At 34.2% G+C, this 16,087-nt stretch overlaps 2 protein-coding genes across 2 annotated transcripts; both read right to left on the bottom strand.

Annotated features, from left to right (window-relative positions):
* Nucleotides 1-955: 955 nt before the first annotated feature.
* On the bottom strand, nt 956-1,799 carry LOC132176679 (uncharacterized). The gene is made up of 2 exons (XM_059588953.1): nt 1,678-1,799; nt 956-1,423 (listed from the first exon to the last, which is right to left on the bottom strand). Exons 1-2 carry the CDS (start codon nt 1,783-1,785, stop codon nt 1,073-1,075), a joined length of 459 nt encoding a protein of 152 aa, XP_059444936.1. The 5' UTR covers nt 1,786-1,799; the 3' UTR covers nt 956-1,072.
* A 2,622-nt stretch (nt 1,800-4,421) lies between these two features.
* On the bottom strand, nt 4,422-8,999 carry LOC132174976 (phytosulfokine receptor 2). Its single transcript, XM_059586757.1, has one exon. It carries the CDS (start codon nt 7,848-7,850, stop codon nt 4,689-4,691), a length of 3,162 nt encoding a protein of 1,053 aa, XP_059442740.1. The 5' UTR covers nt 7,851-8,999; the 3' UTR covers nt 4,422-4,688.
* Nucleotides 9,000-16,087: the final 7,088 nt, after the last annotated feature.

Here is a 16,087-nt window from a genome sequence, read left to right as displayed (position 1 = left end):
TTTTTTTTTTTTTAATATATTTTTTTTAATTTTTTTTTTAAAAAAAAACATTTTTTTTAATTAAAAAAAATTAATATATGTGCCACGTGTCGACGTCTGATTGGTCCACGTGTCCAGTTTAACGGTCAACTAACGGTCAACTAACGGATGGACTAATTTGGTCACTTATCAAAACCACAGGGACCTCCTGTGATAAAAATGAAAACTCAGGGGGGAAAAAATAAAGTTGTGAAACCCTAGGGACTAATTTAGTATTTAACCCTTTTTTTAAATGAGCTAACTTATGAAAAAAATAATGGGCATATTTTAGGCCCAATACCTAAAATAAGCCCCAAACACTAATTTTTTTTCAAAAATCGGTTACCGGACCGGGTAAAACCGGAACCGGGACCCCGGTTTCCCAAAACCGAAAACCGGGGTACCCTGGTTCCGGTTCCGGTTTTAGCCAAAAACTGAAAAACCGGATCGGGTTGACACCCCTAGTTATATGGCAGTCGCAGATGATCCATACTAAAGGTCTTGGGCTTGTGAATGTTGTGCTTGGGTGAGTGTAGACCTGTCGAGGAAAGCACATTGATTGGTTGGTGTTCGTCAAAATGCGGCATTGAACTAACTATTTGGTGAGGACTGAGGAAAGATAGATGGCAGACCAGGGGAGTGATCCAGGTTGGATGTGGTGTTTGATGAAGTTATTGGGTTGATGGAAAAACAAAATTTTGAGATGGGCTTTGTATAGGCTTTTGTAATGGGTGCTCAGCTATAAAGGGCAACAACAACAAAAAAAAAAACAAAAAAAACAAAAAAAAAAAAGGAACTCATGGGACATGAGAGGAGACATTAATGTGACCCTAAGGAACATGTAGTGAAATGAAATCCAACATTTTCTTGACAATAAGGAAACTTGTTTGCCATAAGCACTCAAATCTGAAAATCAACTATTCTAATATGTCTGTCGATTGGCCCTGTAACGTTGAAATGAAACATTTTACTTCTAGAACTGAAAAATATACACAGATTCATGAGGTTTCAGTTTCAACTTTCAATGACTACCAAAAAAGCCACATATTCAGTGCTAGCTGGTTTCAGTTTGCTTGGCAATGGCAGCATCTTGAATACTTCTATACTCGGCAGTATCAACGACATGATTATCAGCCTCCACAACGGTTGTGTCTCTGACATCTTCTTCTTGGGTAGTCTTGGCTGTAACATCATAAGCACAAGCACTGTCCATTGCCTCCAAAACAGTCTCCCCAACAGCCTCCGCCGTCTCCATTGCTTTTATAGCACCTTGTCTCGCTGTATCATCATCATCATCGTTGATATCTCCAGCTTGGTCTTTGGCTTCATAACTCCTTGCACTCTTTGTAGTTTCAGGCAGTACTGATGATGTCAAATTTCTCCCTTCCGCTACCGCATTGGTATCCTGAAATTTTTTTTTTTTAAAAAAAAAGGGAAAAAGTTCTTGTGGGTATTTTTAAAAAATATTTGAAATAAAAAGGATAAAATTAAAAGTTGGAAGTTATTATTGCAAAAGCGTCAATTCTTCAAAGGTGTAGTAATACTTGAGGTGAGGGTGTAAGTGAATTTGTTTTCCAAATTCTTATTATAAGCAATATAGAAATGTTATTGATGGATGGATACCCAGTACCCACAAAAAGAAAAACCAAAAATACACACTTGAGCAGCAGTGGAGAAGGGAGCCCTCCAGAATGCGGCAGGAGGATGATGATGATGATGGGTAGGCATGCGGTAGAGAGCTTTTTTCGCCAAATGTTTTGCCGCCATCTTTCACCGGCTGTGTTGATTGCTTTCTCTTGCTTCTTTATCATCCATTGATCCTTCTATATATTGTGAAGCGGCGCATTTGATGTTCGCCACGTGGAAGTGTTGGGACACGTGTCGGACATGCTGCTAAACTCTTGTTTTGGTGATAAAATATTATAGCTACTCAACACATGTCCATTGTCCGATATGTTCACAGATGGTCGTTTTGTGCGCTAAATGCGAATGAAATGAGATAACCACAACCAGCTTTTTCCTCTTTTTAAAAAAATCAAGAGATTAGAGGAACGTGAGCAATTTTCCGTCCAATAAAGGAATGGTTAAATTGATATTGGAGGCAAAATTAAAAAAGATGAGAAACTTGAAAAGTAAAATGTATTTTTTCCAAAAAAAACTACCATGAAGGTTTTTAAAAAAAGTTTTTTTTTTTCAACTTTATTTCTCCAACTTTTGATTTTATTTTTGAAAAAGATTTAGGGCCCGTTTGGGAGTGCGATTTCAATAAGTGCAATTTTAAAAATTGAGTTTTTAAAAATTGCGTTTTTAAAATCGCTACTTTTTAAAATCGCACAGGCATTTGGTAAAACATACTAAAAAGTACTTTTTTATCAATTGAATGTTTGGATAACATTAGCATATAATTGCAGTTTCATGACCAAATTACTAATAAGGATGAACAAGACAGAGAGGATGAAGAAAAAAAAAAAAAAGGGTTTTAATATATTTTAGGTGGGTATTCTTGGTATTTTTTTCATTCCCGTTCTAAAAAATGTAATTATTGCTCCAAATATATTTTTAATAGAAATCGTGGTTTTGTTTTAAATTCGCACTTTTTCAAATAAACACCCTCTAATCAGCTTATGGAAATCGCAGATTTTTTTGAGATTTTAAAATTTGCGTTTTTAAAATCGCAATCTCAAACACCCTAAAGTTGCGATTTGGTTTAAAATCGCAGATTATTTTTTTAAAAACGCACTCACAAACGCACCCTTAGTAACACTATTTTTATGAATTTGGATATCTCCCGTCCATTTAGGTTCAAATTCGGTTTGGACATTGTTGGATCGGGTCATTGACTATTTCATCTAAAAGTTAATTGATGTCCAGTGAAAAAAGATAAAATCTTTTATGGGGTTTGAAATCGCACCCTACAAGGCTCGTTTTAAGAGCCGTTTAAGTGAGCAAAATAAGATTGTTGCATCTCGGCAGACATGTTAAATCCTGTTTACTTTTCTGCTAATTTCTCACTAGTTGCAGTTTTCATTTATAGGCTGCTTTGTGCTTCATGGGGAACAAGAAAAAGGAAATGAAAATTGCTGGAGCTGAACTTTAAGAACAGGCAAATTACTTCATTCTTTTCATTGAAATATTGTGGGTCGTGGGTGAGCTAATCACTTACGTTCAAGATTGAATTGAAGCTTGGGCCCAAAGATGTGACTTTGATAACGACATTGTTTGATCTGATCACAAGATTGTGGTCATGATGTAATAGGAATTGTCAAATGATGTGATTCAATCATCTCTCTCTTTCAAATATGAAATTTTTTCATTTAAAAGACTGCCCCTCTTTCTCTTCTCTCTAGCTCATCATCTAGAATTACATATGGGCACCTTCTCAATTACCACTCAACTAGTTGTTATATCATTTTAATTCAAAAGTTTAAATATTTGGATTTAGAAATAACTTTAACTCTGTTTGTTTTGACGTAAAATGTTTTTAGTTAGAAAATGCTTTCCGTCAGAAAATGTTTTTCGTTAAAACATTTTTCTGAAAAATATTTTTCAGTGTTTGGTGTGTACGAAAAATCACAATTTTTTTTTATATATATTTTTATTTAATCATATTAAACATTAAATTGCGAAAATGTCCTGACTAGGTTCCTACTAAGTTCCGATGGTGTCCTAACCGAGTTTTGGCAAGTCCCAACCAGGTCCCAATCGAGTCTCGGCGTGGTCCAAGTCAGGTCCCAGTCAAGTCTCGGCCAGGTTTCGGGGTCTTGGCAGGGTCCTAACCAGGTCCCGACAATGTCTCAATCGGATCCCCGTAATGTCATAGTTGAGTCTATTGATTTGAGAACAACATGCTGTCATGCTCAAAGTTGAAAACCATTTTCCAAAAATTAAAGAGGTTTTTCGGTCAAACCGAAAACTATTTTCCGTTGAATATTATTTTTCGTCGCGCCAAACACTCGAAAATACAAAAAACATTTTTTAGAAATTATTTTACAGTGAAACAAACGGAACCTTAGATATATCAGTTCTTCTATTTTAGTAATGTTTAACCATTACATTACCTTAAACTAAAAAAACAAAAGGGAAGGGGTGTGGACAACCCAAGAGGTCCAGAAAAGAGGGTTGTCAACTGGCCCGTCTACAAGGCGTCTTGACACTTCAGCATTTTGGCTGAAGATATTGAAGAAACTCTAGAGGCAGAAGTTGGGGGTTTTTCATTCTTTCTCAGGAAAGGATGTTCTTAGTTAATTAGAGACTTTATACAACATAGTGCCAAATATATACCCCAACCTTAGACTTTATAAGGAACAGCTTGAATTCCCATAATTTTAGAATAAATGACAAATCATCCTACTATATATATACATATAAAGTAGACATACATGTGATAAAGTCACTTCAAATCCTGAGACAAAAAATATGAAGTAATTTTCATTTGCTGAGCATAGCAAAATCTATATTTGCATATTTGCAACACAATTGGAAACCCCTGGACTTGAAAAAATTAACAAAAGAAGAACTCGTTCTATCTATAAATTGCTTATTGCTGGAAAAAGAAATGGCCAAATAGCCTATGTATACAAAGTTCATCTGTCAGAATACAGCACCATAGGACTGTATTTGATAGAAAACCAGTCACTCCAACCTTGTACAAACTGGGACAACGTGGATTTTCACTGTTGTGCATCTTTAAATCCAACACCATCAAGCCACGAAACAACTTGCTCAATAGAGGGTCTCTGTCTTGGATCTTTGTCTAAGCATTTACAGGCAATAACAAGCATCTCTAAGAGCTGCTTTTCATGATTCTTATCCCATATTGCTGCATCTATAATTTCCTCCTCCCTCTTCTCAGATTTCATCTGAAACACCCAAGAGACCAAATCCCTGCAGTTTTTGCCTTTGCAAACTTCCACAGGCCTTTTACCTGTAAGAAGCTCGAGAAGAACGACACCAAAACTATAGACGTCGCCCCTAACAGTTGCTGTTAAAGTCTGGCTATATTCAGGAGGGATATAACCCAAAGTTCCAACCAAATCCGTCGTGACATGAGTATCGTAAGGTTGCAGTAACCTTGAGAGACCAAAATCAGCCAAATGAGCTTCGAAATTTTCATCCAAAAGTATGTTGCTAGATTTTATGTCTCGATGAACTATGTTTGGCTCACAACCCTTATGCAAGTAAGCTAATCCATGAGCAGCACCTTGAGCTATCTTGAATCTTGCATCCCATTTTAGAAGTGAGCCCCCATCCAAATTCTCATGCAGCCAATAATCCAAGCTTCCATTCTCCATGTAGGAGTAAATTAACAACCTGTCGCTACCGTATCGGCAATAACCTTGAAGAGCAACAAGGTTCTTATGCTGAGCTCTTGAGAGGGCTTCCACTTCAGCTTGGAATTCCCGCTCCATCTGACCACAATCCCCAGAAAGTCTCTTGATAGCAGCTTTTGTCCCATTTGGAAGGTTGGCCTTGTAAACCAGACCAAATCCACCACAACCAATAATGTTTGCTTGGTTGAAGTTGTTTGTAGATTTTAATAATTCTACAACTGTGAGATCTTTACAATCTGAATTCTGAAAGAGTACAAGCTTTGAAGATCCAAGTGCTTCAGATAACCTGCGCGGTCTGCTGAGTTCCTCATCAAAGTTATCAATTGGATTCCCCACATCCCTCCTGGACATTTTAAGCAGAGCAATTGCAAGAAGCACTGCAATTCCGACACCAATACTGATCGTTATGCCAAAGATGCTGCTTCGACCAAATTTATTGTTTGAACCAGATGGAATATCAGGTCTTAGCCCTTTACCCGTACCATCATCACAAGGAATATCAATTTGCCCACAAAGTTCCAGGTTGCCCTCGAAGCTTGATCTCGGAAAGCTCGAGAACTGTCCCCCACTTGGAATCACCCCACGCAAGCGGTTATATGCCACACTAAACTTTGACAAAAAAGTGAGCTTACTGAATGACAGGGGGATTGATCCATATAGATTATTATATGACAAATCCAATGATTCCAAGTTCCCCATCTCCGAAATGGAGCTAGGGATGGTCCCAGATATGTTGTTCCTGCTCAAATCTAAGACATGTAGCTCTTTTAATCGCCCGATTTCAGGCGATATTATCCCACTTATTCTGTTATTGCTCATGAGTATTGAGGGGGGAAAGCTTGAGACCTGGTTGTATTGCAGGCCATTAGCACTCTTGTTTCGCTTTACATATAGCGGAATGCCAGCAGAAGCAGAAAGATCTGATGAACTGCAATTTAAAGAAATGAGGCTCTTCAGCTCTGTCAAACTTTTTGGGATCTCACCTGTGAGAGAGTTATTTGACAAGTCCAAGTAAAACAAATTCTCCATCTGACCAATCCAAGGAGGGATACTGCCATTAAAGTGATTCCAAGACAAATCCAGGACTTGCAATGTCCGGCAACTATATAACCAACCTGGGATTTGGCCTTTCAGAGCACAATTCCCAAGCCCCAAAACCCTCAGGCTTTCAAACCCACTCACATTTTCAGGAATCTCCTCACCATGAAAATTCTTTGTAAGGATAAGAGTGGTGAGATTTTTGCATTGCGGCAGCACAGATAGTGCCCCAGATAAGTTTCCAATGCTGTTGTTCGACAATGAAAGAAACGACAGCGATGCGAGGTTTGCAAAATCTTCAGGGATTGGGCCAGTCAATTCGTTCTTAGCAAGGTTCAAATTTTTCAACTCACGGCAATTAGATAAGGAATTTGGAAGGAGCCCAGAAAAACGATTAGAGGCAAGATCAACCGTGAGGAGATTTGGCAACCCAGTGAAATTAACATCAATATCACCATTAAACGAATTGTTACGAAGATCAAGCACTTGAAGCTTTGAGCAGTGTGCAAGGGTAGTTGGCAATGGCCCAGAAAATGAATTTGAGTGTGCAACAAGTAGTTCTAGTTTTGAAAGGTTCCCAAACACATTTGGCAGTTCACCAGAAAATTGGTTTCCATAAATGACTAAGGTTTTCAGGAAAGAGAGCTTACTCAATTTCTCGCTTAGCGGGCCTGAGAAATTGTTCCCAGAGACTGACATTTGCTCCAAAGCTGACAGAGAATACAAAGCATCAGGAAGAGGCCCTGAAAGTGAATTGCTGTCCACATGTAATTGTTGCAGAGATGTGCTGCAATTTCCCAAGCCTTCAAGACCGCCCACCAGACGGTTCAAGGACAAATCAAGAATCTGAATCCCATTTGAGGAACTGCAAATGTTAGAATTAAAATGGCCGGAGAATGAATTGTTGCTAATGTTGAACACAAAAAGATTCAGCAATCCCCTGAGCTCGGGAAAGTTCCCAGCAAATGAGTTGCTAGAGATATTCAATACTTGAATGGATTCAAGCGCCGCCAGTGAAACCGGTCCTGATAGATTGTTATGGCTCAAATCAAGAACTTCCAGCCGCTTCAAGTTTGAAAGCTCTGAGGGCAACTCACCATTGAGATGATTGCTTGAAAGATCAAGCAATTTCAGCTGCACCAATCGACCCAAAGAGTGTGAAATCGTCCCTTTGAGACCCATTTTGGAGAGACGCAACTTGATCACTCTACCAGCAACTGAGCCATTATCCTTCATATTCTCACAGACAACACCATCCCATTTGCAGCAATTGGATTCAGGGGACCAGGCTGTGACGATGGACCCATTTGTGAGGTTTCCTGCAAACTCCTTCAGCGCCAACAGATCATGAGGATTGCAGGATGGGGCTGGGGCTGGGTTTTTCAGCCCCATAGATGAACAAAGAAAGCAAGCCAAGAATACCCATTGGAGGAAAGTCATTGGAACAGACCGCAGCACCACCATTGCTGATACCACAGGAAATTTCCCAGCTCAAATCAAGGCCAACACTCCCATGCACTGCTTTTCAGAAGCAAGAAGAAATTCAAAAGAAGAAACTCGTATACCCACGTGCCTAAAGAAGTGCAGCTTGCAAATGAAGCAAGAATTACAAGTAAAAGACAATTGAGATCACAAATTCCCACCAGAAATCGAAAGTGTTTAACAAACACTGCCCTTTATGGAAGGAGGAAAGGACGCCCAAATGAAGAAAACCACCTCAGAAACCACAAAAGGAGAAACTAATAACAGCTTGCAAGTGAAGCAATTAACAGTGACCCTCGAAAAAAGGTGAAGCAATAATAAATACGAGTAGAAGCACTGAGATCCCCAGTCCCCACCAGAACTTCAAAACCCTTGACCACAAATCAAGAACCCCATTAACCCTATTTTGCTGAAGAAGCAATGCTGCAATATACCCCTTTCAGGAAGAATGAAAAGGAGCGAATTGAAGGAACCCTAAACCCATCTCCCAAATCACCTAAGGAGCCGCAAAAACACCAAAAAAGAAAAGTAAAGAAACAATGACCAGTAAAACCAGACGACTAACTAATTATCAGATCCCAAGATCAAAGATTTCAGTCAACCAACTAGAAGAGCTGAAGAATCATAACAAAAGAAAGGAACTTTAACTAAGCAAGTAGGCAGTACACCCTTTTCTTTTCTTTTTTTCTTTTTTCTATTTTGGTAATAGCTAAAGAAAGCCCCACAGTGAAAGCATTACCATCCCTTGTAAGTGAAGCAACAGTCATCTGGGAAACCAACGCTGTAGCCACTTTGTGCGCAAATGGATCTTCTCCAATTTCAAAACCAGGCGTATCTCTCCCTCTCTCTCTAATATTCAAAGCAAGAAAAGTTGACAGAATCTAGAGGAGAAAAAGAAGGCCAGATATTTCAAATCAAAGAACAGTGGAAGAAAATAGTGTGATGGGTGAGTGCATTTTCCTGAAACAGAAAAAGGAAAGTTCGCTGTCTCGTTAGAAACATATTATTTTATTGGACGCACACTTGGGGGAAGGGCAATTGATTTGAAAGAGAGACGCAAAGAGCTGACTTTTTGACAATTTCTTTTGGTTTTCTTCACAGATTACAAGTCGCACACTGTCTCTCCTCATATTTTCAACAATCAATACCTACATTTGTCTGTTTGTTTCTCTACTTCGCACTAATATTGTACTATATTCAATAAAATAACCAGTGTGGGGTGTGGTGGGGGATGGGGTTTTGATGAGGTTGGACATGCTTTGGTGCGGTCTAACGAGGAAAAAGACATCATCCTACTCCCATGTTTTCGTTTGCGCGTGCACCTACTGCCCAATAACTAAGCATACAGTATACTGGCGATTTTGATTAATAAGTGTGATTTTAAAAATTACGTTTTTAAAATTATAAAGACATTTGATAAAATATATTAAATATTTGTTATGTTAAATCATAATTTTGGTTTAAATTCGTACTTTTTAAAATAAGCACTTATAACTTGCTTATAACAATTGTAGATTTTTTTTTTTAATTTTTAAAAAAATACTTTTTAAATTGCAATGTCAAACGCTTGTGATAGCTTTTAAAAACACAGATTATTCTTGAAAAATCGCAATCCCAAATGCACCCTTAGTATCGAAACAAAAATTGATTAATATGAGAAAAAAGTAAAAATGTTTAGTATGAAAAAATAAAAAAGTTTTGTTTTATAATGATTTTTTTAATTTAAATAATAATAAAATGATTGAATAATGTAAAAAGTAAGAATGCTATAATTTTAAAAAAAAATTTATAAACATTAATTGTCCATGTTCAAATTCGCCGGCAGTTGCCAAATGCAGCCACTTTTCTTTTATATTTCTTAGTAAAAAATGCATTGGTATAAACTAGATGTTTTTAAGTCTTTACTATTGTTTTACCACAAAAGCAAGTAGAGCTGACAATTTTTTATATAACTTGCAAATCTAAAATGAATTCAACATGAAATTAAATGATTAGGTTTGAGGAGTTTAACTCATTTAATTAAATGGGTATGATTAAAAATAACTTATATAGTATTATATTCATACCTCGATACGATTCAAGTCCGACACGCGACATAATAGAAAGCAATTTTTGACATGATTCGTGAACTCGACATGAACCCAACACATATTAAAGGATTATGATTAATGGGTTTGACCCATTTAATTAAATGAGCCGAGTTAAAGTTGACTTATATAATTTTATACTCATGCCTTGATACAATTTGAACTCGACACGTGAACACAAATTACTGCACCGAAGTAGCAAGACACCTTATTTATTAGTGTACTAGTTAATGGAGACCTAACAAAATGCTGAAATTTGCAGAGGCTCATTTTTCTAGTACTTCTAATAGCTTCTTTTGGATTTTTCTTTTTAAATTTAGAGAATCAAACATTTTATATATATATATCAACTAAATATTCAAATCAATAATAGGAGAAAGACAAAAGAAAAGAAAAAGTATTTTTTTAATAAAATAAGGATAATGAAAAAGATTGATTAACATAGGTCTCTGTCAATTCATGTCTTATTTTAATTAAATATTTAATGGGTTAAGTCTCATCTAATTTTTTTTAATAAAAAATTAAAATTTAAAAAAAAAAGGAAAAGAAGAGAGGAGGTTTTACCATGCACATGAGAAAAAAAATATTAGAATATTAATTAAATCAAGCATTTTTCAACAATTTAACTTTTGAGATAAGTAATCATTTAACATATTTTTTCCAGGAAAAAAGTATCCGAAGGTCTTGAATTTATAATGACCACAAAAATCGAGTATCGAAATAATCAAATTGAAAATTAAGATGTTAATATCAAAAAGTGTAAAAGAACAAAGGAGTGGTGACATAATTTCCCAAAAAATAATAAAGCTTCAATCAATAGAACAAGGTATAAAAACGAGTCATGCATGAAAAACCATAGCCTATGAGTCTCCCAAAATAAACATCTAGTATAACAATTGGAAAAAAGTTCATTATATGTGAATATTCTTCTTTACTCTTTATTTCATTGCATAAATACATAAAAGACCATATATTTCCGACCCCGCTACCATAGAGGCAATAGTTGCCTGGAAAGTGTTTAAATTAAGTAGCGTCGTGGGATTACACAATATTATCTGAAAGGGAGACGCGTTGGAGATAATTCAAGTGCCACGTAAAGATGGAAGTTGTTGGAATAGATATGGGCAATTGATGAATGATGCGAAACATCTTCTTAATAGTTTCCGATCTTGGAGGGTGTGTCATGTCAAACGAACCACCAATGAGACTGCGCATGAATTGATCAAACTGGCTTTATTTCAAAGTATGGATCAGCTTTATCGAGAGGATATTCCAATTTATATTCATGAGATTGTATTTACTGAGTAAGATATTTTTTGAGCTATGAAATCTTGAAAGGAAATTTATGAAAACAAAAATATTGATAAATTATTTTTGTTCTCTAAAACATCGTGAAGTCCTGTTGTTATACAAAATTTGTGAATTTTTTGTATATATATAAATATAAAATATGGTTTGAATTTTTTTCTCTTATATAATATTTGAATTTTATTAGTATTATTTCATTTGTCCGTCGCCTCAAGAGAAAAATAGGAAAAAGAAACTAGTTGGCGTGGTACGCGCGCGCTTGGTGGCAGGTGGTGAATATAGTCCTTCACTAGAAAAGGGCGCCTGGCGAGTCAAAGAGCTGGGATTGGATGCCATAAAGAAATCAACCGGATATAAGCGGTGGACGAAACGGGAGCGGCGGCGGGCGGACGTCACGGAAATCTCTCCCGTGATAAAAGTAAGTGAAGAGATTTTCTGAGCCACCGGCTTGTCGGGTCAACTACTCCCACCTGCTTTACATGTGAAGTCACCAAACCCACTTGCTTTTTTCCCCTCCGATTCCCTCTCGGACTCTTTAAAAAAATCTATCTTTTTTCCTCGTGCTGCTCAATTCCTTGGTCGCATTCATCTTTAATCACTTCTTTTTTTCTTCTCATAATCACCTAAAAAAAAATTTCTGATTATTTTTCATTTAACAAAAAGTATGTGAAAATAGAATTGAACACAAATATATCTATAGATATATGTTACAAATTTCGAGTAGAACGCTTTTGTGAATAACGTTTATGTTGGCTCATTTTATTGACACTGACTTGATAGTAATTCTTTCTCTTTTAACGGCTTCACTCACCTATCGGTATTATAATATAGCTCATAAGTCGCCTCCTTCGTGACTCGAACCCCTCGAGATAGTGGTTAACTCTGATACCAAATATTATAAACTTTGGGTAGAACTCACCCTGGAAAATCGGCTTGCAAGGAAAGGGTGTCCAATAATTCATATACACAGATTAAGATTAGACTTAAGCCATGTAGGACATTAAGATCGTAACAATATATCAACAAAAAGTAAGTGATAATATGAATGATGGTTTAAATTAAATTTTGATAAGGGAAAAACTTAATTTTTAAGCCTAAAATATATATATGAAAAATTTAAAAACCAAGGGAGGCCACCACTTCCCTTGATCTATATATAGTTCCGTCTTGATTTATAAATACTTTTTAGAAGATATTTTTTGTTTTTATTTTTTATTTTTGAATAAGTGTCTTAATGTAACACAAAAGTGCAAATAATTTTGAGTATTATGTGGGTTTTTTTGTGTTTTAGAATATTTGTTAATGTCTTTTTAAAGACAAAACAAGAGAGTGAAGGAAAAAAAATTATCAAAGTAAGTGAAGATTTTATAGATACATATGATCCAAACACTATTTATTTTTATTATTTTTATGATTACATAGATTAGGTGGTCTATGTAAAATCTGTTATTTATTTATCTTGGGATCATCATCAATTGATGGAATAATTTCTTATTGAACCTCAAATCAAAATTGACCTAGTGGGAGCCAATACGGCTGCGGGACATGTTAGGTAAAATAAATTCAACCATTTTGACAAATTCAAATTACTGACCATGATAGGTAGAAAATAACGTTTACATGGGGCCATTATGATTTCTGAGTGGAATGTGATGTTTTATTTTTATTTTTTAATCTTAGAAAGGTACAAGTGAATTTTAAAAAATTATTAATGAAATTCTTACTCTATTCACACATTTTTCAATTGTTTATGTTGTTGATGTTCTTATACTTTCAATCAATTGATCAAATAGGAAAAAAAATAGGAACGTTTGTACAAATTATTTTTTTAAAAAAGAAAAGTTTAGTAGCGTATGCACCATGCATCGAGTAAAAATTTCTTACAAACTAACATCTATAATGACATGGACAAAGCAATAAGAAAATCCTTCAAATTCAGTCTTTAAAAGCGTTATAAGTCCCTTAATACGTTTTTTTTTTAAAATGATGAATGATATAGACATAACTTTTTTCTTATGTGGTCATTTAAAATAAATAAATAAATAAATAAAATTTTTGAAGTAATAACATCCTATGTGGTCATTTTTTTATTGAGGTTTGATACGAACACAACACAAATCCAACTCATAGCCAACTTCTCTTCTATGTGTAAAAAAAATTTGAATTTTAAACCAAACAATTTCTCTTTTTTTCCAAATTTTCAGAATCCCAAAATCCTCTCAATCAATTTTTTTTTTTTTTTTTTTAAATGACACGTAGGAAAGAAGTTGGCCATAAGTTGGATTTATGTTGTGACCTTAACATTTTCCTTTTTTATTTGATATTTTTTTAAAAAAATAACTATATTTTTTTAAATACCAAATAGAAAAAGGATCACATAGGATGTTATTACTTCATAATTTTTTTTTTTTTTTTTTAAATGACCACATAAGAAAAAAGTTTAGCCAAAGTTATTTCTCTAACTTGTGTCTTTATCATTTCTATTTTTTAATAGTACGTGCTTCTCACATGTTTTTTTAATAACATTAATAAATAAATAAAACTGTGTTTAGTGTTATTATCCTATATATCTCTTGTTCACCTTTAAAAAAAAATTAAAAATTAAAAATTAAAAAAAACCATTGAATCAGTGGGATTTACATGTGAGTCCAGCAGATTCAATAATAAATTTACGCATCTCCTATACGGAGATAGATAAGAGATGTATAGGAGAATGAAAACAAACATTTATCTAAAAAAAAATGTGTTTCTCGCATGCTAAATGGACACATAACACTTTTAGAGGTTGTGTTGAAAAAATTCTTACAACCCAATTTGTAGGTAATTTCTATCAAAATAAAATTGATCTAAGTAAGATTTGAATGTATCTCAACTTCTCAATGACAAATCATTCCATCTATAGACCAACCAATTCAATTTATTTCTAAATTTCCAGATGCAATCAAGGATAAAAAGCAGTTATAAAGATTCTTAGGATGTTTGAATTTTGTGTCTTAATATCATCAAGAGCTTATAAAAGTTTGTAAGTTTTGTTTCCAAAACAATCATTGCTGTAGTCAAATATGTTAAAAATCTTCCCTGCCTAAGATCAATAACACACTCAACTGTATAACATCAATTGGTACATTTACAAATCTACAAAAAATTTAGGATCTTTTTTTTGCCTAATCATAAAAATGTTAGGATCATGAACCCTTGAAGGACATATCAAATTTTTGGTTGCAAAGACATATGTTAAAATGAAAAAAAAAAAGAAAAAAAAAAAAGGGTAAAGTCTACTTAACCCTTTAAAACTACCACCCAATGACAATCTACCCTATAAACTATCAATTGCGATCATTTATTCCCCTAAACTATGAAAATAGTGACAATGTACCCCAAATTTTAACAAAATGACAAAATTATACTTACTAAAATAAAAACAAAAATATTAAAAATTAATTTTTTTTTCAAAATTTTAAGGGTATTTTTGTCTTATTGAAAATTTTATAGGGATAATTTTGTCATTTTGCTAGTATTGGAGGGTACATTGTCATTGTTTTGGTAGTTTGAGGGGTTGATTGTCATTGGGGTGGTAGTTTAAGGGGGGTTAAGTGGACTTTACTTAACAAAAAATGTTAAATGTGGTGGACTATCCTTTTGGTCTACATTAAGCAATGTCAACGACCTAGAAAGCAGAAAAAAAGGGCCATTAATGATGATTATAATTGATCTGCCTATCTTGGGCGGTGCCAATCTAATTAATTAAGGAAGAAATCCTTTGCTTAGTGTTAAGCTTACTCAAGAAGATTAATTATGAGTCGTTTTACAAAAGTAACAAAGAAGCCTTGGTTATATGTCAAAATAGCATGATGAATATTAACTTTTATCATTTAATTTTTTTTTTTTTTTAATAACTAAACTTTTATCAAATTTACCAACATCTTTTGTCAAAATAGCATGATTAAGAAGATTTCTTTTTTCTTCTTTCTTTCTCAAACGTTGTTTTATGGTATAGAGAAATAATAACTTAATTTTATTGTGGAGTGTATATGAGTAGGAAAACAAAAAGTAACTTGATTTCCTAAATTTAAGGAAAATCTAAAGGAAATGGCAGCTAGTAAAGGATTCTAGCAACCCTTAATGATACACATATTCTCACTTTTATATTTTTTGACGTGGCAATGAAAATCACAATTCAATCCAAAATTCAATAGTGATCAATCCAAAAATCTAATGATAATTTTCACTGCCACGTTAAGGAGTGTGAGAATGAGAGTGTCTAGCATTTATCTGTACTTATTTTGATAAAATAAATAAAAAATTTTAAAAATAATTGGACTTATTTGATATCAACTTTGATAACACTTATTGCTTTTGCTTTTACTTTATACGAAAAAAATAAAAGCATTAACAAATAACTTCAAACACAAAATACTTAAAATTGCATTTTTATCTTTATGTCACATCAAAATAATTTTTTAACTATAAATAAAAAATACCCTTTAAAAAACAATTTCAAACGAGACCCATCTATAATTTCTTATTCTCAGCTTTCGTCTATATGTAACTCCAACAACAATTTTGCAAATGACAAAAATTTCTTACAAATCCGCTTCTAAAAATGACACGTCTCTTAACATATGAGAAATACATATTTTTTTAATAGCATATGCTTCTTGCAAAGCATTCACTTTTCACATGCTTAAAGAATACCTGCTATTTCTAAAAATCAATTTATATAAGTTTCTTACAAAATAGTTTGTAAAAAAATTTTGGACATGAACCATGGAAATTTCTTACAAATCAATTTGGCTACAACGCCTTAATCTAGACAACAAGTAC

This window comes from Corylus avellana, chromosome ca3 (genome assembly GCF_901000735.1).
Source record: "Corylus avellana chromosome ca3, CavTom2PMs-1.0".
Classification (NCBI taxonomy): domain Eukaryota; kingdom Viridiplantae; phylum Streptophyta; class Magnoliopsida; order Fagales; family Betulaceae; genus Corylus; species Corylus avellana.
This window is presented reverse-complemented; position numbering and strand designations above follow the sequence as displayed.

Excerpts from the sequence above, each read along its gene's own strand:
- LOC132176679 (XM_059588953.1), bottom strand. The coding sequence starts at position 1,785 with ATGGCGGCAAAACATTTGGCGAAAAAAGCTCTCTACCGCATGCCTACC. Across the intron at positions 1,424-1,677 it reads CCTTCTCCACTGCTGCTCAA|GATACCAATGCGGTAGCGGA; the intron begins GTGTGTATTTTT and ends AAAAAATTTCAG.
- LOC132174976 (XM_059586757.1), bottom strand. The coding sequence starts at position 7,850 with ATGGTGGTGCTGCGGTCTGTTCCAATGACTTTCCTCCAATGGGTATTC.